We start from the raw sequence: 21,495 nt of genomic DNA, 5'->3' as shown, positions 1-21,495 counted from the left end.
GGGAAAACTGAACAGCCACTTGCAAATGAATGAAACTATCTTACACCGTTTACAAAAATGAACTCAAGCCTGACCTGTGGTGGCGCAGTGGATAAAGCCTCGACCTGGAATGCTGAGGTTGCCAGTTCAAAACCCTGGGCTTGCCCGGTTAAGGCACATATGGGAGTTGAAGCTTCCTGCTCCTCCCCCCTTCTCTCTCTCTCTCTCTCTCTCTCTCTCTCCTCTAAAATAAATAAATAAAAAAATTAAAAAAAAAATGAACTCAAAATGGATTAAAGACTTGACTGTAAGACTTGAAACCATAGAACTCCTAAAAAAAAAATAGGCAGTAAGCTTCTTGATATTAATCTTAGAAATATTTTATTGCTCTAACTCCGAAGGGCAACAAAAACAAAAATAAACCAATAGGCTCTATCAAACTAAGAAGCTTTTGCACAGTGAAGGAAACCATCAATAAAATGAAAAGGCAACTTACTAAATGGGAGAAGATATTTGCAAATCATATGATAAGGGCTTAATATCCAAAATATATTAAAAAAACCGACAATTCTATAACAAAAAGCAAATAATGTGATTAAAAACGGGCAGAGAGCCTAAATAAATATTTTTCCAAAGATATCCAGATAGATGCTCAATAAGCCTCAGGGAAATGCAAGTCGAGATCACAATCAGGTATCACCTCACACCTGTTAGGATAGCTACTATCAAAAAGACAAGAAATAACAAGTGTTGGCGATGATGTGGAGAATCTCTGCACACTGTTGGTGGAAACGTAAACAGCACAGAGATTCCTCAAAAAATTAAAAACACAGATTTGAAAAGAATACCCCTATTTTCAATGCAGCTTTATTTACAACAGCCAAGATATGAGAACAACCAACGTGTCCACGGTTAGATGAATGGGTAAAGAAGATGTGGTTGATGTGTGGCATACACATGCATGCATGCGCGCGCACACACACACACACACACACACATGTGGAATCCTACTCTATCATAAAAAAGGATGAAATTTTAACATTCTCAGTAACATGGATGGACCCTGAGGATATTATACAAAGTGAAGTAAGTCAGACAGAAAGACAAATATTCTATGATTTCACTAATATGTGGAATATATATATATTCCCCCCGAAACCATTCTCATTGATACAGAGAACAGGCTATTGGTAGTTGCCAGAGGGGAGGAGGGTTAGGGTGTGGGTGAAATGGGTGAAGGGGACCAAGAGGTACAAACTTCCAGTTATAAAATAAGTCATGGGGATGTGATGTATAGCAGTGTTTTTCAACTGCCCATCCACAGAGCAGTCCACCAGAAATTTCCTTCTGGTTCACAAAAGAGTTGACCACTCGAATGTTGTGTGAAGATGACAGACCCAATGATATTAGTCAGATTCACTTATACTCAGCGTGATTTCTGCCTTAGTGGTCCCTAAGTATAAAAAGGTTGAAACCAGCCCTGGCCGGTTGGCTCAGCGGTAGAGCGTCGGCCTAGCGTGCGGAGGACCCGGGTTCGATTCCTGGCCAGGGCACACAGGAGAAGCGCCCATTTGCTTCTCCACCCCTCCACCGCGCTTTCCCTCTCTGTCTCTCTCTTCCCCTCCCGCAGCCAAGGCTCCATTGGAGCAAAAAGATGGCCCGGGCGCTGGGGATGGCTCTGTGGCCTCTGCCCCAGGCGCTAGAGTGGCTCTGGTCGCAGCATGGCGACGCCCAGGATGGGCAGAGCATCGCCCCCTGGTGGGCAGAGCATCTCTTCTGGTGGGCGTGCCGGGTGGATCCCGGTCGGGCGCATGCGGGAGTCTGTCTGACTGTCTGTTTCCAGCTTCAGAAAAATGAAAAAAAAAAAAAGGTTGAAACCACTGATGGACAGCATGGTAACTGTATCAATAATATTGTACTGCAAATTCAAAAGTTTCTAAGAAAGTAAATTGTAAAAGTTCCCATCACAAGAAAAAAAATGTACAACTCTATATGGCAACAGATAGTAAAGGGACTTAGAATGGTGATCACTTTGCAATATATACAAATGTAAAATCACTATGTTAAACACCTGAAATTAATATGCTGTATGTCAATTATATATACTGTAATAAAAAAAAGTAAAACAGAATATTACAATCCATAAGTTTCTCAGAAAATCAAATATAAAAAGTACAATAATAACATATTTACGTATTAAATTTCTAGTCTCAAGCAACAAAGTATCTATGGAACTTGCTCCAAATCAGATTCCAAATTATTTCACAAACTTCTTTTAACAATAGGCTTGCCCATATTGCTTTTGAATACACGGCCCCTGTGCTCAAAGAGGATGTGCTGCTGGCGAGGAGCAGGACTCCAGTGCCCTGACGCTGTGTGGCCCGGGGACGGATGACTGAGTCTCTCAGGGCCGCAGCGTCCTCAGCGCCGACCTTACTGGGCTGTCACGAGAGTAAATAAATCAACATTTACAAAGCACCTGGAAGTATTCCTGGCACAAAGGAACTGGCTATTAGCTAAATTAGTAAAATAATTTAACAGTTTGGAACAGTTTGGTAAAATTGGAGATGTACCCACAGGGAAAAAAAAAGTCTAACTTACATATAGAATCTTAAAATACCATTTCAGAATGTAACAGATCTTACTAAAATCATATTTAAAAGTAATGCTCTCATTTTACTAATCCTGTTATTCAGAATATTGTGATTGAAAACTAAAAAATATATATGTATTTCACTAAAATTTAAAATGTCAGTCAGATTCTATAGATATGCCCTAAAGAGTAAGAAATGTCTGCTTGGCTCTTCAACTTTAGACAATTATTCTCTATTTTATTCCATTTCATAACTTTAAACAGGTCAAAACTGTTTTTAAGAAGGATTTCCCCCCCTCAAATTTATATGACAAATTTTAAACTTTTTTTACATACAAAAAAGAGTAAACTTAGTATGACCTGAATCAAGTCAATTAAAAACCGCCTTACTTAAAAAAAAATAAATTGTATAATTATTTTAACTGAACTGAAACCTTTCATCAGAAGGAAGTTCAAGTCTTTTCCTAGATAAAATAAATACAATTCTGGAGATACAAGATGGCAGGAGAGTAAGTGAAGCTACACTCACCTCCTCCCAGGACCAAACTGAAATTACAACTAAATTATAGGACAATCATCCTGAATAACTAACTCAAGACTAGCAGAAGAGAAATTTTATAATATAATCAAGGATTTACAAAAGAAGCCACATTGAGATTGGTAGGAAGGGCAAAGAGGCGAGAAGGAGCTGGCCCTGTTCCCCTGGGCAGTGGCTGAGGCTCAGGAGAGATGTCTCAGCTGTAAGTCATTCCCCTTGAGAAGAGTGGGTCTCAACCCCACGCCAGGCTTCCCAGCCCAGAGCACCAGAGCTGGAAAGGGCACCCACATAATAACTGGCTGTGGAAAAGCAGTGGGGTTCCTGTCCGCCTGGGAGGGACAGGAGTATGCTAGAGACACAGATACTCTCTTAAAGGGTCAACACACAAAATCTCATTTGCAGCCACTCAGCCTGGGCTGCAGGGGAGGGAGGGCAAAGTGGACTATAATTACATGAGAGTCTGGGTGTTGTGGCTCTGGGAAGACCTACAGGGACAGCCACCAGGACCCCTGTGCCGAGTCATTCTCCAGTATAGCAGGTGCCATCTTTCCTGGGTGGAGCAGTCCCCTCTACGTGGCATCAGCCTGGGGGAGAGCAACTGCACACCCTCTGGACTCCCTCTCCCCAACCCTGCTGAGGAACCAGCCGTCTTGGCCAGAATATAGAGATTTGGGCAGACTTAAGGGGTGTTAGTGACTGAGTTGTGCGGCTTTGAAGGGGGGTCATTCACCCCATTTCCCCGTGAACCTGAATGGGAACTTCCCCCTCATAGGAGATCCATTAAGTCTACCCTCTGGGCTTCCAGCAGACCCACCCTCTGGACTTCAGCTATGGAGGCCCCACCCACCTGAATCACAGTGGCTTCACCATGTGGAGGTCAAGGAAAAATCCAGGACAGACTAAGTAATATGGCTCTGGGTGAGTCACACACTGCATCTTCCTCAAAGCCTGACTTGCACCTCCTTCTCACAGGAGATCCATTAAGACCCATCCTCCCAACTTCTGACAGCCCCACCCTGGTGAACTCTATCTCCTCCTGGCCAAATCTGAGACAGACTAAGCTGTGTGGCACTAGAAGAGGGCCAGTTTCCCTCCATGCCTGAAACGGAGCCCTCCCTTCACATGGCCAAGTGAAAAAGAGAACATAACCCAACAGTGAAAGTCATAAGAGGAAAATTCACAGAATTATAGGTCTATCTCAAGAAATGAGAAAAACTAAAAAAAGTTTAACTTTACACTTAAAGAAACTTGAAAAAAAAAAAAAAACCCAGCAAAGCCCAAAGCGAGAAGAAAGTAGATAATAAATATCAAAACAGAAATAAACAAAATAGAGTCTAGCCTGACCAGGCGGTGGTGCAGTGGATAGAGCATCAGACTGGGATGCAGAGGACCCAGGTTCGAAACCCTGAGGTCACTGGCTTAAGTACAGGCTCATCCAGCTTGAGTATGGGCTCCCAGCTTGAGCACGGGGTTGAACGTGAGATCCTAGACATGACTGCATGGTTGCTAGCTTGAGCCTGGCTTGAGCCCAAGGTCGCTGGCTTGAGCAAGGGGTCACTTGTACTGCTGTAGGCCCCTCCCCACGTCAAGGCACATATGAGAAAGCAATCAATGAAATAAGGTGCTGCAACGAAGAATTGATGCTTCTCATCTCTCTCTCTCTTCCTGTCTGTCCCTCTCTCAGTCTCTCTCTCTCTCACACACACAGTCTAAAATAACAATACAAGAGAACACTGAAACCAACAGCTGGTTCTTTGAAAAGATAAACAAGATTGACAAACCCTTAAGCACACTCATCAAGAAAAAAAGAGAGAGGACCCAAATAAATAAAATCAGAAAAGAAGAGGTAACAACTGACACCAAAGAGATATAAAGGATTTTAAGAAAATATTACAGACAACCATTTGCCAGCAAGTTGGACAACCTGGGCAACATGGGTAAGTCCCTTGAAACACAATCGTCCAAATCTTAATCAGGAAGAATCAGAGAATCTGAATAGACAGATTAAAACTAGTAAAATTGAAGCAGTAATCAAAAATCTCCCATCAGCCTGACCTGTGGTGGCCCAGTGGATAAAGTGTCAACCTGGAACACTGAGGTTGCTGGTTCAAAACCCTGGGCTTGCCTGGTCAAGGCACATATCAACTACTGTGAATTGATACTTCCCTCTTCGTCCCCTCTTTCTTTCTCCCTCTCTCTCCTCTTTCTCTAAAAATCAATCAATAAATTCTAAAAAATAATAATAATTTAAAAATCTCCCAACAAACAAAACTCCTGGACCTTATAGCTTCACAGGTGAATTTTACCAAACACTCAAAGAACTAACTGTAAGGTCGGTGGATAGAGGGCTGGTCACGTGGGGAACTTAGGCTTCGGGAACTTTGGCTAGGACCGCCCACAGTCAAGCGTGCCAAAAAGAAACTTCCTAGGACTCCTTGGAAACAAAGGTGATTGACTATCAGCCAGTAAGATTTCTCTATGTCATTTTAGCCTGACTTCCCTAGAGGGACTCTTTTTTATTTATTTATTTATTTTTATTTTTATTTTTTTTTATATATAAATAAATTTTTATTTTAATGGGGTGACATCAATAAATCAGGGTACATACATTCAAAGAAAACATTTCCAGGTTATCTTGTCATTTAGTTATGTTGCATACCCATCACCCAAAGAGAGATCGTCCTCTGCCACCCTCCATCCAGTTCTCTCTGTACCCCTCCCCCTCCCCTCCCCCTCTCCCTCCTTCCCTCCCCCCACCCCCCATAGCCACCACACTCCTGTTCATGCCTCTCAGTCTCGCTTTTATGTCCCACTAATGTATGGAATCCTGCAGTTCCTGTTTTTTTCTGATTCGCTTATTTCACTCCGCACAATGCTACCAAGACTCCACCATTCCGCTATAAGTGATCCAATGTCACCATTTCTCCTAGCTGAATAATATACCATGGTGTATATGTGCCCCATCTTCTTCATCTAGTCCTCTATATTTTTACAGTGATTAAAAGCCTTTAAGCAAACTCTTGGCCAATACAGCAAGAATCCATAAATGAGTAGTGTCCTTAACATGTTCCCCAAGTCCAAGTTGGCCCCCTCACCATGCCAAATCCCTGAAAAATGCAACCCAACCACAGTTCAGTCTGTTAGGAGCTGTCACAGGGAGCAGGAGTCCAGGAAAGTTCCCCACAGGAAAAGTCCGTATGGCACTGGAATTGTTGTCACCATTCTATACTTTGCAGCTCATGTCCAAGTCCCAATGACCGCTGCTTCTAGCTGGTAATGATTCAGGTAGACTGGAAAAAGCCATTTGCAGCATGCGTGGATATGGAGCTTCTGTTCTCCTCTGCCTGGAGAGTTGAGACCAGGTTGCTTTTCCCTGGAGCTCTGTGACTGTGGCCTGGTAAAGAGAACCTTGGGGCCCTGGCCGGTTGGCTCAGCGTTAGAGCGTTGGCCTGGCGTGCGGGGGACCTGGGTTCAATTCCCGGCCAGGGTACATAGGAGAAGCGCCCATTTGCTTCTCCACCCCCCCTCCAAAAAAAAAAAAAAAAAAAAAGAGAGAACCTTGGGATACACTAAGCTGGGTGGCAAAGGTAAATTCATAATACAAGTTGGCAAAAGGAGGAAAGAGAGCTCTAAATTAAGAGTAGGTCCCAGCCTGAAATATGAGTGGGGCATTGAGGTAGGAGGAATAAAGGAAACACTATATATTAAGCAAAGCAGCAGAAAATAGGACTATCAACACCCACAACAGAGATCTTTGAGGGAAGAATAAAGAACCTGACTATTCAGGCAAAACATAGTTAAGTGGCCCTTGTGCAAATGAGATCAGTTTACCTGCTTCTTGGAAGAAATACCCTAGGCTCGTCCAGTGTCGTAGATGGGGTCGACGGCCCTGGGCACCTTCAGCCTTCAGTGGCAAACTCCAGCATTCTGGGCAAGGTTAGGTCATAGGTGGCTGGAGCAGGCCTGGAAGAGACTGAACCCTCCCTTAGAGGAGCGAGGGGGAAGCCCACCTTCCAGTGTCCCTGTTTCCTCACAGCAGAGGTGTGTAAGCCTGGCAGGCTTTAGCTCAATGACCTTCCTTTCCACTATTGAAGCAGGACCCAGATGGCATCCTATGAGACCCCTTTGGGGTGCTGGAGCCTTTAAGGGTGTATCCTAAAAGCTGGTAGTTCCCCCTGATCTCTATTGGGCTTTTTCTGCCTCTAGGTATCTTAAAAGCCATTCTCAGAAGATCTCGCTGAGGGGTTTGAGGATCCCCATCCGCCTATATAAATCTTTTCCATATATCTGGAGCTATTTGGAAAAAAGACAGAACAGTGTTATTAGCTAGATCTAATAAAGAAGGTAGATTTGGTGTCTCCTGTTCATCAGCTTTCAAAAGAAATGTAAATTTTTTTTTTTAAGTAAAAAGCATGATATGGTAGACCCGTCGGAGTCATTGGCCTGGTGTGCAGGATTCCCGGATTCGATTCCCGGCCAGAGCACACAGGAGAAGCGCCCATCTACCTCTCCACCCCTCCCCCTCTCCCCCCTCCCGGTCCCTCTCCTTCCGCCCACAGCCAAGGCTCCACCGGAGCAAATCCACCCTGGACACTAAGGATGGCCCCATGGCCTCCGCCCTAGTTGCTAGAATGACTCCGGTTGTAACAGAGCAACATCCCAGATGGGCAGAGCATTCCCCCCAGTAGGCATGCCAGGTGGATCCCAGTCAGGCGCATGCAGGAGTCTGTCTGCTTGCCTCCCCATCCCCATCCTCAGAAATATACAAAAAATAAATAAATAAAAGAAAAAATACAAAAAAAAATACAAAAAAAAAAAAAGGGGGGGGGGGCATTCCCTTGTGCTAAAGCACCAGGAAGCATGGAGTGAGCTTGAGTATGTCCTATGAAACATGGAGCTCTATGTTTACATATAAGTCTTTGAAGAAGGAGGAACTGCTGAAATAGTTTGTCAGCATTTGTCCCTAAGACAGCAGTCTTTATAGTGGGAACACCATACGTAAATATTTGCTGTCTGTCTATAGATTAAGGGGGGAATATGGCCAATGCTGAAAAGCCATGATCTTTGTGCCCCTCCCCTCCCCCAACCCCCTCCCTCTCCTCCCCCCACCCTGAAACCCCAACACTGTTGTTCATGTCTCTGAGTCTCATCTTTATGTCCCACCTATGTGTGGAAACATATAGTTCTTAGTTTTTTCTGATTTACTTCTTTCACTCAGTATAATGTTATCAAGGCCCATCCATGTTGTTGTAAAAGATCCTATGTCATCATTTCTTATGGCTGAGTAGTATTCCATAGTATATATATACCAAAGCTTTTTAATCCACTCATCCTCTGATGGACACTTGGGCTGTTTCCAAATCTTTGCTATTGTGAACAATGCTGCCATAAACATGGGGGTGCCTTTCTTCTTTTCAAACAGTGCTATGGTGTTCTTGGGGTATATTCCTAACAGTGGTATAGCTGGGTCAAAAGGCAGTTCGATTTTTAATTTCTTGAGGTATCTCCATACTGTTTTCCACAGTGGCTGCACCAGTCTGCATTCCCACCAGCAGTGTAGGAGGGTTCCCTTTTCTCCACATCCTCGCCAGCACTTATTCTGTGTTGTTTTATTGATGAGCGCCATTCTAACTGGTGTGAGGTGATATCTCATTGTGGTTTTAATTTGCATTTCTCTAATCATTAATGATGTTGAACATTTTTTCATATGCCTATTGGCCATCTGTGTGTCCTCTTTGGAGAAATGTCTATTCATTTCTTTTGCCCATTTTTGGATTGGATTGTTTGTCTTCCTGGTATTAAGTTTTACAAGTTCTTTATAAATTTTGGTTATTAACCCCTTATCAGACGCTATGTCAAATATATTCTCCCATTGTGTAGTTTGTCTTTTTATTCTGTTCTTATTGTCTTTAGCTGTGCAGAAGCTTTTTAGTTTGATAAAGTCCCATTTGTTTATCCTGTCTTTTATTTTACTTGCCTGTGGAGACAAATCAGCAAATATATTGCTGTGAGAGATATCAGAGAGCTTACTGCCTATGTTTTCTTCTAAAATGCTTATGGTTTCATGGCTTACATTCAAGTCTTTTATCCATTTTGAGTTTATTTTTGTGAGTGGTGTAAGTTGGTGGTCTAGTTTCATTTTTTTGCAGGTAGCTGTCCAGTTTTCCCAACACCATTTGTTGAAGAGGCTGTCTTTACTCCATTGTATTGTCTTACCTCCTTTGTCAAATATCAGTTGTCCATAGAGCTGTGGGTTTATTTCTGAGTTCTCTGTTCTGTTCCATTGATCTATGTGCCTGTTCTTATGCCAGTACCATGCTGTTTTGAGTACAATGGCCTTATAATATAACTTGATATCTGGAAGTGTGATACCTCCCGCTTTTTTCTTCCTTTTCAGGATTGCTGAGGCTATTCGTGTTCTTTTTTGGTTCCATATAAATTTTTGGAATATGTGTTCTATGTCTTTGAAGTAAGTCATTGGTATTTTCATTGGTATTGCATTGAATTTATAAATTGCTTTTGGTAATATAGACATTTTAATGATGTTTATTCTTCCTAACCATGAGCACGGTATATGCCTCCACTTATTCGTATCTTCCCTGATTTCTTTTATCAATGTTTTATAATTTTCTGAGTACAAGTCTTTAATCTCCTTGGTTAGATTTATTCCTAGGTACTTTATTTTTTTGGTTGCAATGGTAAAGGGGATTGATTCCCTGATTTCTCTTTCTGACAGTTCATTATTAGTGTATAAAAATGCCTCTGATTTCTGAGTATTGATTTTATATCCTGCCACCTTGCCAAATTCTTTTATCAGGTCTAGTAGTTTTTTGACTGAAACTTTAGGGTTTTCTATATACAATATCATGTCATCTGCAAATAATGATAGTTTTACTTCTTCTTTTCCAATTTGGATGCCTTTTATTTCTTTTTCTTGTTTGATTGCTGTGGCGAGGACTTCCAGAACTATGTTGAATAAGAGTGGTGAAAGGGGGCAACCCTGCCTTGTTCCTGATCTTAAGGGGATAGCTTTTAATTTTTGCCCATTGAGTATTATGTTGGCTATGGGTTTGTCATAGATGGCCTTTATCATGTTGAGGTATGTTCCCTGTATTCCCACTTTGCTGAGAGTTTTGATCATGAATGGGTGCTGGACTTTATCAAATGCTTTTTCTGCATCTATTGAAATTATCATGTGGTTTTTCTCCTTTCTTTTGTTTATGTGATGAATCACATTGATTGATTTGCGAATATTGTACCAGCCTTGCCTCCCAAGAATAAATCCTACTTGATCATGGTGTATGATTTTTTCCATATATTGCTGGATCCGGTTTGCTAATATTTTATTGAGGATTTTTGCATCTAAGTTCATCAGGGATATTGGCCTATAATTTTCTTTTTTTGTGTTGTCTTTGCCTGGTTTTGGAATCAGAATTATGCTCGTCTCATAAAAGGAGTTTGGAAGTCTTCCTTCCTCTTGAATTTTTTGAAATAGCTTGAGAAGGATAGGAGTTAGTTCTTCTTTGAATATTTGGTAGAATTCACTTGTGAAGCCATCAGGCCCAGGACTTTTCTTTTTTGGGAGTTTTTTGATAGCTGTTTCAATCTCATTTGTTGTAATTGGTCTGTTTAGGTTTTCTGATTCTTCCAGATTGATTTTTGGAAGATTATATGATTCAAGGAATTGTCCATTTCATCTAGGTTGTCTAGTTTTTTGGCGTACAGTTCTTCATAGTATTTTCTTACAATATTTTGTATTTCTGTTGTGTCAGTTGTTATTTCTCCACTCTCGTTTCTAATTTTATTTATTTGAGTCCTCTCTCTTTTTTTCTTGGTGAGTCTTGTTAAAGGTTCATCGATCTTGTTTACCTTTTCAAAGAACCAGCTCCTGGTTTCATTGATCCTCTGTATTGTTTCTTTAGCCTCTATGTCACTTATTTCTGCTCTGATCTTTATTATTTCCTTCTTTCTACTAGCTCTGGGCTTTACTTGCTGTTCTTTTTCTAGTTCTTTTAGATGCAGGGTTAAGTTGTTAATTTGAACTTTTTCTAGCTTCTTGAGGTATGCCTGTAATGCTATAAACTTCCCTCTCAGGACTGCTTTTGCTGTGTCCCATAAATTTTGAGTTGATGTATGCTCATTATCGTTTGTTTCTAGGAATTTTTTAATTTCTTCTTTGATCTCAATGTTAACCCATTCATTGTTTAATAACGTGCTATTTAGTTTCCAAGTGTTTGAATGTTTTTCAATTTTTCTATTGTGGTTGATTTCTAGTTTGATGCCATTGTGATCAGAGAAAGTGTTCGATATGATTTCAATCTTCTTAAATTTGTTGAGCCCGCTTTTGTGCCCTAACATGTGGTCTATTCTAGAGAATGTCCCATGAGCGCTTGAAAAGAATGTATATTCTGCTCTTTTAGGGTGAAAGGTTCTGAAGATATCTATTAAATCGAGTTCATCTAATATGTCCTTTAAGTCTGCTGTTTCTTTGTTTTCTTTCTTGAGGACCTATCTAATGATGTTAATGGGGTATTGAAATCTCCTACTATTATAGTATTGCTGTTGATCTCGCCCTTTAAGTCTATCAAAGTCTGCTTTATATATTTAGGTGCTCCTATATTAGGTGCGTAGATATTTATAATGGTTATATCTTCCTTTTGTATTGCTCCCTTTATCATTATGTAGTGACCTTCTTTATCTCTAACTATGGTCTTTGTTCTAAAGTCCATTTTGTCTGATATAAGTATTGCTACCCCAGCTTTTTTTTCATTTCCATTTGCGTGAAATATTTTTTTCCATCCTTTTATCTTCAGTCTGTGTGCATCTTTTGATTTAAGGTGTGTCTCTTGTAGACAGCATATGTATGGGTCCTGTTTTCTTATCCACGCAGCTACCCTATGTCTCTTGATCGGATCATTTAATCCATTAACATTTAAGGTTATTACTGATATGTAATTGTTTATTGCCATTTTTTTTCTTTAAAACTGTTTTTCTCTTTTGCTATATTCTTTTTTTCCTTTGATCTGTTTACAACAGGTCCCTTAGCATTTCTTGCAGCCTTGGTTTGGTTGTAGTGAAATCCTTTAGTTTTTTTTTGTCTGTAAAGCTTTTTATTTCTCCTTCAATTTTAAATGATAGCCTTGCTGGATAAAGTAGTCTTGGTTGTAGGTTCTTGTTCTGCATTACTTTGAATATTTCTTGCCATTCCCTTCTGGCCTCAAGTGTTTCTGGTGAGAAGTCAGAAGTCATCCTTATGGGGGCTCCTTTGTAGGTGATTGTCTTTTTTTCTCTAGCAGCTTTTAATATTTTCTCTTTATCATTTAGCTTTGGTAATTTAATTATGATGTGTCTTGGTGTTGGTTTCTTTGGATTTCTCCTTAATGGAGTTCTCTGTGCTTCCTGAACATGTGAAATATTTTCCTGCCTTAATTGGGGGAAGTTTTCCGCTATAATATGTTTGAACAAAGTCTCTATCCCTTGTTCTTTCTCTTCTTCTTCAGGAACCCCTATGATGCGGATGTTATTTCTCTTCATGTTGTCACAGAGCTCTCTTAGAGTTTCCTCAGACTTTTTGAGTCTCTTTTCTTTTTTCTGCTCTGCTTCCATGCCTTTATTTATTGTGTCCTCTAACTCACTGATTCGATTCTCTGCTTCATCCATCCTGCTTTTAATTCCTTCCATTGTATTCTTTATTTCAGATATTGTATTTGTCATTTCTGTCTGATTCTTTTTTATTATTTCAATGTCCTTTTTTATATTTGTTATCTCTTTATTTAGGTTTTCGTAATGGCCATCTATGGTGGTTCTAATATCTTTGAGCATCCTAACAATCGTTATTTTAAACTCTGCATCTGGTAATTTGGTTATATCTGATTCACTTAGGTCCTTTTCTGGGGATTTCTCTTGGTTTATTTGTGCTGTATTTCTCTGCCTCCGCATTTTCTCTTCACGAGAGTGGCTGTGATCACGTGCTTGGGTGCACAAGGGTTGGTGGCCTTGGCCTTTGCCCCGCCCCCGTGTGTGATGTTATGCTCGGTCCTGAGGGCACTGGCGAGCACCTTTGCTCAGCTGCGGGTCTCCGCCTGTTTCCGAGCTTTCGCCCTGCCTTTGCAGGATGATCCCACTCAAGGAACAGCTGCTAGCCTTGGCTCTACCACCAGGAAAGGCTGCGTGCCCAAGCTCAGCTTCGTAGCAGAACTCCGCCTCTTCTGGGCTTTTGGCTCCACCCCCGCGGGAGGAGCCTGCTACCAAGTCAGACCGCAAGCCTGGGTTGCACAGGCGGGGCAGGGATGTGCTCCTCTGCCCTTGCTCCGGGGCTGGTTTCTACCCTTTCTGGGTTTCCCGCCCTTCTCCCGGAGGCTGGATTACAGGCTGCCGGCAGCTGAGCTTAGCCGCTTTTGCACGCCCCCTTCTCCCTAGCCGGGCAAGATTGAGCTCACACCTGAGCCCACTGGTGGCCAGCCGGCTTCCGCCCCTGCCAGCAGAACCGCGCTTTTGTCTCCCGCTGCCGCCCGCTCTCCGGTGCGCCCTCAGCCGTGTGGGTGGGGGCGTTGCAGCTCGGACCCTAAGACTCACTACCGTAGACCCGAAAGCTCCCTCCTTCTATGCGACTCTGCTCTGAATGCCGCGGGGGAGCTTGTTTGGATGCTCTCCTGCTTCCCTTTGCTGGTATTGCTGTTTCCGGGGGAAATATTCACTTCAGCTTTGGGGAGTGACTCGTCCCAGGGGTTAGAGTGGCTATCTCCCAAAAATGTTTCTCCCTATGCCTCCTAGATTGCACTCTCTTCCTGTTACTGTGGTTCTCTCCCCTCTCCCTCCGTCTCCAGGAGCCCCGGGTGAGTGTTTGTGAGAGAGATGTTCTGCGTGGTCCCTTTAAGAAGGATCCTGGGTCTGAGAAATCAGACTCTCTCACAAACAGTATCCTGACTTGTTTCAAGCTAAATACTGTCCTTATGCTTCTTCTGGGCTCTGGGGCTGCAGGCTGTGGCTTTGTTCCTGGGGCTCAGGGCCCTTTCCCCTCTGCTAAACTCACTTCCCGCCACGCGAGTCTCTCCCTGCTGCCGTTCGCTCCGAGAAGCTGGGCAGCCCTCTCCGCGTTTCCGCTTTTCCTACCAGTCTCTGGGTGGCTTCTTCAGCGTTCCTGGGTTGAAGAGTCCTTTTAGTTTAGTCCAAAGTTGGTTTTTCCAGTTGATAGTTCATAAAATTAGTTTGTAATCCACATTGGTTCTGGGAGGTAGATGCTGGTACGTTCGCCTACTCCAGTGCCATCTTGTCTCTCCGAGGGACTCTTTTTTAAATATACCCACGTGGTCTCTCCATGTGCGATTTTTTCCTGACCTCCATCTTGCATGCCAGTGAGTCTCGTCTGGGGAACGCTTTGTACTGAATAAAGCCTTTTGAACTTACCACACTTGGTGGCTCCGAGACCTGTTCCTTCCTTCTCGGCGGGGAAAAATACCTTACACTAACACCTTCTTGAACTATGCCAAAAAAATTCAAGAGGGAAGACTCCCAAGCTCATTTTATGAAGCCAGTATTATCCTAATTCCAAAACCAGATAGACACTACAAAGAAAGAAAATTATAGGCCAATGTTCTTGATGAACACAGATGCAAAAATCCTCAAAAATATATTAGCAAACCGTATCTAGAAATACATAAAAAAAATCATACACCATCATCAAGTGGGATTTATTCTGGGGATGGATGGTAGGGACTACATCTGCAAATCAGTAAACATGACACACCACATAAACAGGATAAAAACCACATCATCATGTCAATAGATGCATAAAAAACATTTGATAAAACCACCAGCACCCACTTATGATAAAAACTCTCAGCAAAATAGAACTAGAGGGAACATACCTCAACAAAATAAAAGCCTTGTATGACACAAACCAACAGCCAGTGTCATACTCAATGGGGAAAAACTGTGTTTCTCTTAAGACAATGAACATAACAGAGCTGTCCACTTTTACCATTCTCATTCAACATAGTACGGGAAGTCTCAGCCACAGCAATCAGACAACAAGAAGAAATAAAAGGCATCCAAATTGGAAAGGAAGAAGTAAAATGATCATTATTTGCAGGTGACATGATACTGTAAATAGAAAACTGTAAAGACTATACTGAAAAACTACTAGAACTGATAAATGAACTCAGTAAAGTATCAGGATACAAAATAAATATCCCGAAATCAGTTGCATTTTTATCACAAATAATGAACTATCAGAAAGGGAAACTAAAACAATCCCATTTAGAATTGCTTCAAAAAGAATAAAATACCGAGGAATACATTTAACCAAGGATGTAAAAGACCTGTACTCAAAAAATTATAAAACACTGAAGAAAGAAATGGAAGAAGATACAAATAAGTGGAAGCATATACCATATTCATAAAAAGTAAGAATTAACATCATTAAAATGTCCATACTATCCAAAGTAACCTATAGATTCAACACAATTTCTATCAAGATACAAAAGGCATATTTCACAGAACTAGAACAAATATTCCAAAAATTTATATGAAACCACAAAATACCCAATATAGCAACAGTGATCTTGAGAAAGAAGAACCAAGTTAGAGAAATCACGCTAGCTGCTATCAAACTATACTACAAGATCATGGCAATCAAAACAGGATGATACTGGCATAAAAACATATATATAGATCAATGGAACAGAATAGACTTAGAAATAAACCCACACCATTATTGTCAATTAATATTTGACAAATGCAGCAAAAACATACAATGGGGTAAAAACAGTCTATTTCATAAATAGTGTTGGGAAAACTATGAAACTAGACCACCTTCTTACACTATAATCAAGAATAAACTCAAAATGGATTAAAGACTTAAATGTTAGAGTTTAAACCATAAAAGTCCTAAAAGAATACAAAGGCTATAAAATCTCGGACATTTCTTGTAGCAATATTTTTTCTAATATATTTCCTTGGGGAAGGGAAACAAAATAAAAAATAAACAACTGGGACTACATCAGACTAAAAAGTTTTTGCACAGCAAAGGAAACCATCAACAAAATGAGAAGATAACTCACTGAATGAGTGAACATATTTGCCAATACATCTGATAAGGGGTAATCTTCCAAATTTATAAAGAACTTATATAGCTCAACATCAAAAATAATACAATCCAATTAAAAAATGGGAAAGTATCTGAATAGACACTTTTCCAAACAGGACATTCATATGGTGAATAGACATATGAAAAGATGCTCAACATCACTAATCATCAGAGAAATGCAAATTAAAACCACAATCTCAAAGGTGAGATTATCACCTCACATCTGTCATAATGGCTATCATCAATAAATCAACAAGTGGCGAAAATGTGGAGAAAAGGGAACCCTCCTGCACTGCTAGTGGGAATGCAGACTGGTGCAGCCACTGTGGAAAACAGTATGGGTTGCCTTACAACCCAGCAATTACATTTCTTGGAATTTATTCAAAGAAACCCAAAACACTAATTCAAAAAAATATCTGCACCCCTATGTTCACTGCAGTGTTATTCCTAATAGTCAAGATTTGGAAGCAGCCCAAGTGACCATCAGTAAATAAATGGATTAAAAAAAGCTGTGGTACATTTACACAACGGAATACTACTCAGCCATAAAAAAGAAAATCTTACCCTTTACAATAGCATAGATGGATCTGGAGAGCATTATGCTAAGTGAAATAAGCCAGTCAGAGAATGACAAGTACCATAGGATTTCATTCATATGGGGAATCTAATTAACAAAATAAATTAATAAGCAAAATAAAGATGGACTCAGAGACAAAGAGCAGGCTGACAGCACTCGAGTAAATGGGGGTTGGCGGGCTGGGTGGGGGGTGGAGGGATTGAGCAAAAAAGAAAAAAAAAGGAAAAACCTCATGGACAGGAACAACAGTGTGATGATTCCCACCAGGAGGAGGAGAGGGAGGAGGGTCTGGCGGGATAATGATGGAAAAAGACTTGACTTGAGGTGCTGAACACACAGTACACTGTACAGATGATGTGTTGTACAATCATGCACCTGGAATCTGGATAATTTTGTTAGTATCACCACAATAAAATCAATAAAAAGGAAAAAAACAAATATAATTCCATTGCACCTGAAATATGCCCTACTAGGTCAAAATTTTCTTTTCTTTAATCTTTTTTTCGGATTTTATTTACTCATTTTAGAGAGGAGAGAGAGAGAGAGAGAAGGGAGGAGGAGCAGGAAGCATCAACTCCCATATCTGCTTTGACCAGGCAGGCCCAGGGTTTTGAATGCTAAGGTTTTGACCTTAGCATTCTAGGTCGACCCTTTATCCACTGCATCACCACAGGTTAAAATTAACATCGAAGAATTGCTGAAGACATAAAGCGAGATTTCAAAGTCAAAGGCAATACAAACAAATTTCTTCAAGGATTAAAGATCGATGACTGATTTGATGTATAGTTTATCATTTTTAGAAGCTATTTATAGGCAAGATAGTGGTGACAATGGTGGGAAGAGACATTCATTCAGAAGAAAAGATGAATGGGCCTGTGGCTGACAAGAAGGCTCCTTCCTGGTGGGGAAAAAGGCATATGTGAACTGGTTCCTAATCTAATGGCTACCCATTAGGTAGGTCACTCATGCCACTATGACAACAAATACTTTCTACCAGGAAAGAAGGGATGTAGGAAGATTACAACTAAAACCAAAACCAACTCAGATTATTTTCTTCCTATGACATATAGAGAAGGTGTTGTGAAGCCAGGTTCCCAACTGGGAACCCCCAAAACAAGTTGTCTTGGAAGGAATTTGCATAAAATTAGCTTAAAAAATCTCCTTGTATTAATCTAACCATTCCTTATTCCAGTCCCCCAAATGTGGCTTTACAACTCTTTTATTAAATACTTATAAACTCCTTCTTCAGGTCGAGTGTGTACAACTGCACGGGCATCTTTGGCGCAGAAATAGTGGTAACTCTTGGGACAGCTTTTTTCATCACATCCCACGGTTGCTCCTTTTTTATCACAAAACTTGCATTTCTATAGAAAGAATAGATTTTCTGAGTAAGCACCTATTTTGCAGTTTCTTAAAATTTAAACATGTCATTAAATGTTATTTATTTGTTATTATTTTTAAAGGTTTTATTTATTGATTTCAAAGAGAAGAGAGAGAGGGAGAGCAGGGGTGGGGAATGGGAAGCCCAGGGTTTTGAACCGGTGAACCTCAGTGTTTCAGGGTGACACTTCATCCACTGTACCACCACAGGTCAGGCACATTAAATGTTATTTTTAAGTAAGCAGCCCTAATGTTCTCAGGTACAATGTTACTTACATTGGCCGTAATGACCTGATTATAAACAAACACCCAAAACACTAACTCTTTCTCTCTTTTAAAAAGCAGGGTTGGCAAAACTGTCCAGCTCCAGGCATGGGGTCCTGTTATGGACATGAAGTCTATGGCTAGGGCAGCTCCTGGCTGCTCCACTAAGAGCTGCATGCTTTCCAGCCAGCCATTTCCTCCGTCTCAGACCCAGATTCCTCTCTGCAGATAACAGAGAGGTATGTCATCTGTTTACAAGCAGCCAGAGAGGAATGGCTGTTTTAGAGCTGCAACTGAGGGTAACATGAAATAAAGTAAGTGAAAACTCTCTGGAATCTATGTAGGAGGGCCTCCAATTTTAAATTAAAACAACAACAAAAATCCTGAGTAATAAGCATTTACTTAGTTCAATTTACTTGTTCTCTTGCTTCATATATTAGTCTATTGATCTGGTATTTTACACATAGTGGCTGGGAGGAGGATATGTGACCACACCAGTGGTTGGCAAACTCATTAGTCAACGGAGCCAATTATCAACAGTACAATGACTGAAATTTCTTTTGAGAGCCAAATTTTTTAAACTTAAACTATATAGGTAGGCATATTCCTTATTGAGGTAGTGCCTGCACCGTGGTATGTCGTGGAAGAGCCACACTCAAGGGGCCAAAGAGCCGCAGGTGGCTCACGAGCCGCAGTTTGCCGACCAGGGGAGGGGAATCGGAGCCAGGACCAAGACAATTCACATCCCACTCTGGCTGCATGAAGTGCAAGCAAACTGAAATCATCTGGCAAAAAAGGTCAGCATAAGCAGCCATGTAAATAAAGAAAATTCAAATATGCCTGAGAAATTAAATTATGCTAGAGATAGAATTTCAAATCAGGGCACAGAAAAATGATCATTTACTTTTGGGGGCCATCTGGTTAAATGTGCAGGAAAGAAGGTATACAATATATACAATATATTCCCAAATAAATTCCACATAAAGTAAAGCTAAACTGTATTTTAAAAAAAACCTTTGAAAGAAAACAAAAAACACAGAAAGTATAGGAGAAAGAAAAAAGTATGATATTGCGGTAAGGAAGACACTAGCAGGGCAGGAAACCCAAAAGCCACAAAGAAAAACAGACCGATCTGATGGTACAAAAATTTTTAACTTCTATTTTTATAGCGAGAGATACCATAAATGAAAAGATTGGAAGAAAGTGTTTGCTGCATATTTGACAGAAGGTTAAGACTGCTAATCTACAGAAAAGTAGGAAGTAGCAAATCAGAGAAGAAATACAATGGCTAATAAACATTCATTTGTTTAAAGATTACAGGGGTCCTCGGGTTATGACAGTTTCGTTCCTACGAGTGGTGTAACCCGAATTTTGTTGTAAGTCAAAATACACCCTAGCCCAGGGGTCTCAAACTCGCGGCCCGCCAAACAATTTTGTGCGGCCCGCAGACTAATCCACGAAGTTCAAAATATTTTGGATAAAATTAAGTAAGCCTAGGGGCCTACTTGTATTTTTCATTTCTCTAGCATCCTAGCTAGATACTAGCTTAGTTAACAGCAGTTGTGATGCGAACTACAGTTTCTGGTCATTTTGTGACACTGAGTAAACTGCATGTACAATTGTGCTTGTTGTACTGATTTTTCTTTGTTTTCAACTGCAGTGAGAAAAGTGTTGCGTTTAACAGTTGCCTTTTGTAGACCTAGTGCGGCCCGCCAAACGGCTGTGATCTTGTTCTGCGGCCCACATGCTGAGTTGAGTTTGAGACCCCTGGTCTAGCCTAACACAAACAGAACAGTTGCGCTTCTAACAGTCCATAATGGCGTAGGTAAGCGTACTGGGGGTCGCCAACTCCCTCACTCATGCGCCACCTTACTGTGCATTCTTCTGCCGCATGCAGCCAAACTAGTTCACCCACGAAGTCCGTAAGTATGACGCTAACAGTGTAAGCCGAAACACTCAAGTCTCAATTTTTTTAGGTTTTTATGGAAGTGAGTGTAGTAAACTCGAAATGTCGTATGTCAGGACTGTCATAACCCGAGGACCCCCCGTACCGAGCAGCTGTGAAGTGGCAGGCTGCTCTAGGATGGAGAAACAATAGTGGAGAAGCTACCTGCTCCCAAGAAGTTAACATTTCAGTAGACGCAAACAATGACTTCAAAAAACCTGAAAACACAGTGATATATGCTTCGTAGAGAATTAACATAAGGTGAAGTGACTGTCACTGGGTCTCTACTGCAGACTTGGTGATCAGTAAAGGCCTCTCTGAGGAGGTGACAGAGAAGGGGAAGGGACTGGGCAAAGAAAAAGACTTACAAACAGGACAACAGTGTGGGGGCTGAGGAGGGAAGAGGAGTACTGGGTGGGGAGGGTGGCAGGGGTAGATTGTGATGGAGGGGGACTCGGGGTGGACACACAATAGAGTGTACAGAAGATGTTTTGTAAAGTTGTGTACCTGAAACTTGCATAATTTTATTAATATCACCCCAACAAATTTAATGAAAATGTTAAGAAAAATTTAACCTTAGATGTGAATAATAAGAGCTCCTAGCATGCAAAAATACAAAAACGAAAACAAACAAACAAACAAAAAACAGGGGGAAGGAAATTCTAAGCGAAAGGCCTTCTGTTCTGGCGGTAAGAAAAGCTTCCTGATTGGCCAGCTTCCTGGACGGGTGGTGCTAGTGTAGCAGCAGAGAGTAGGGCAAGAGGAGAGTCTGGGATAAGATCCAGGTGTTACTAGGATCTTAAGACCTATAAGCCAGAGTAAGGAGTTGGGGTTTTATCCTTGTGTAGGGGGGCATAAACAGCAATATTTTTAATATTCTGCTATTCTGGCTGCTGTGTGAAGAAAGAGCTGGGGTAAGAATGGGAAGGAGAGAAAGCAAGAAAGTAACAGTAGTGCTCAGTGACCATCTGAAAGAGAAAGCAGCAACTTCACTCTAGTGGATCAGTGATAGAGAAGTGGAGGGCGCAGGGTCTGCAGGGTGGTATTGATGGGCTCAATGTTGAGCTGGGAGACTGATGAAGAGGTGATGGTGGATAAATGATGTGCTGGTCATTGAGGTGAGCAGTGAAAG

At 41.2% G+C, this 21,495-nt stretch overlaps 1 protein-coding gene across 1 annotated transcript in view; it reads right to left on the bottom strand.

The window, feature by feature from the left end:
* SETDB2 (SET domain bifurcated histone lysine methyltransferase 2) overlaps positions 1–21,495 on the bottom strand; it is a 114,196-nt gene that overhangs the window by 17,456 nt on the left and 75,245 nt on the right. The window contains exon 14 of the mRNA XM_066235301.1: positions 18,005–18,138. Within this exon, the coding sequence (XP_066091398.1) occupies positions 18,005–18,138 (134 nt within the window). The remainder of the gene's footprint in view (positions 1–18,004; positions 18,139–21,495) is intronic.

Source organism: Saccopteryx bilineata, chromosome 6 (assembly GCF_036850765.1).
Source record: "Saccopteryx bilineata isolate mSacBil1 chromosome 6, mSacBil1_pri_phased_curated, whole genome shotgun sequence".
Classification (NCBI taxonomy): domain Eukaryota; kingdom Metazoa; phylum Chordata; class Mammalia; order Chiroptera; family Emballonuridae; genus Saccopteryx; species Saccopteryx bilineata.
This window is presented reverse-complemented; position numbering and strand designations above follow the sequence as displayed.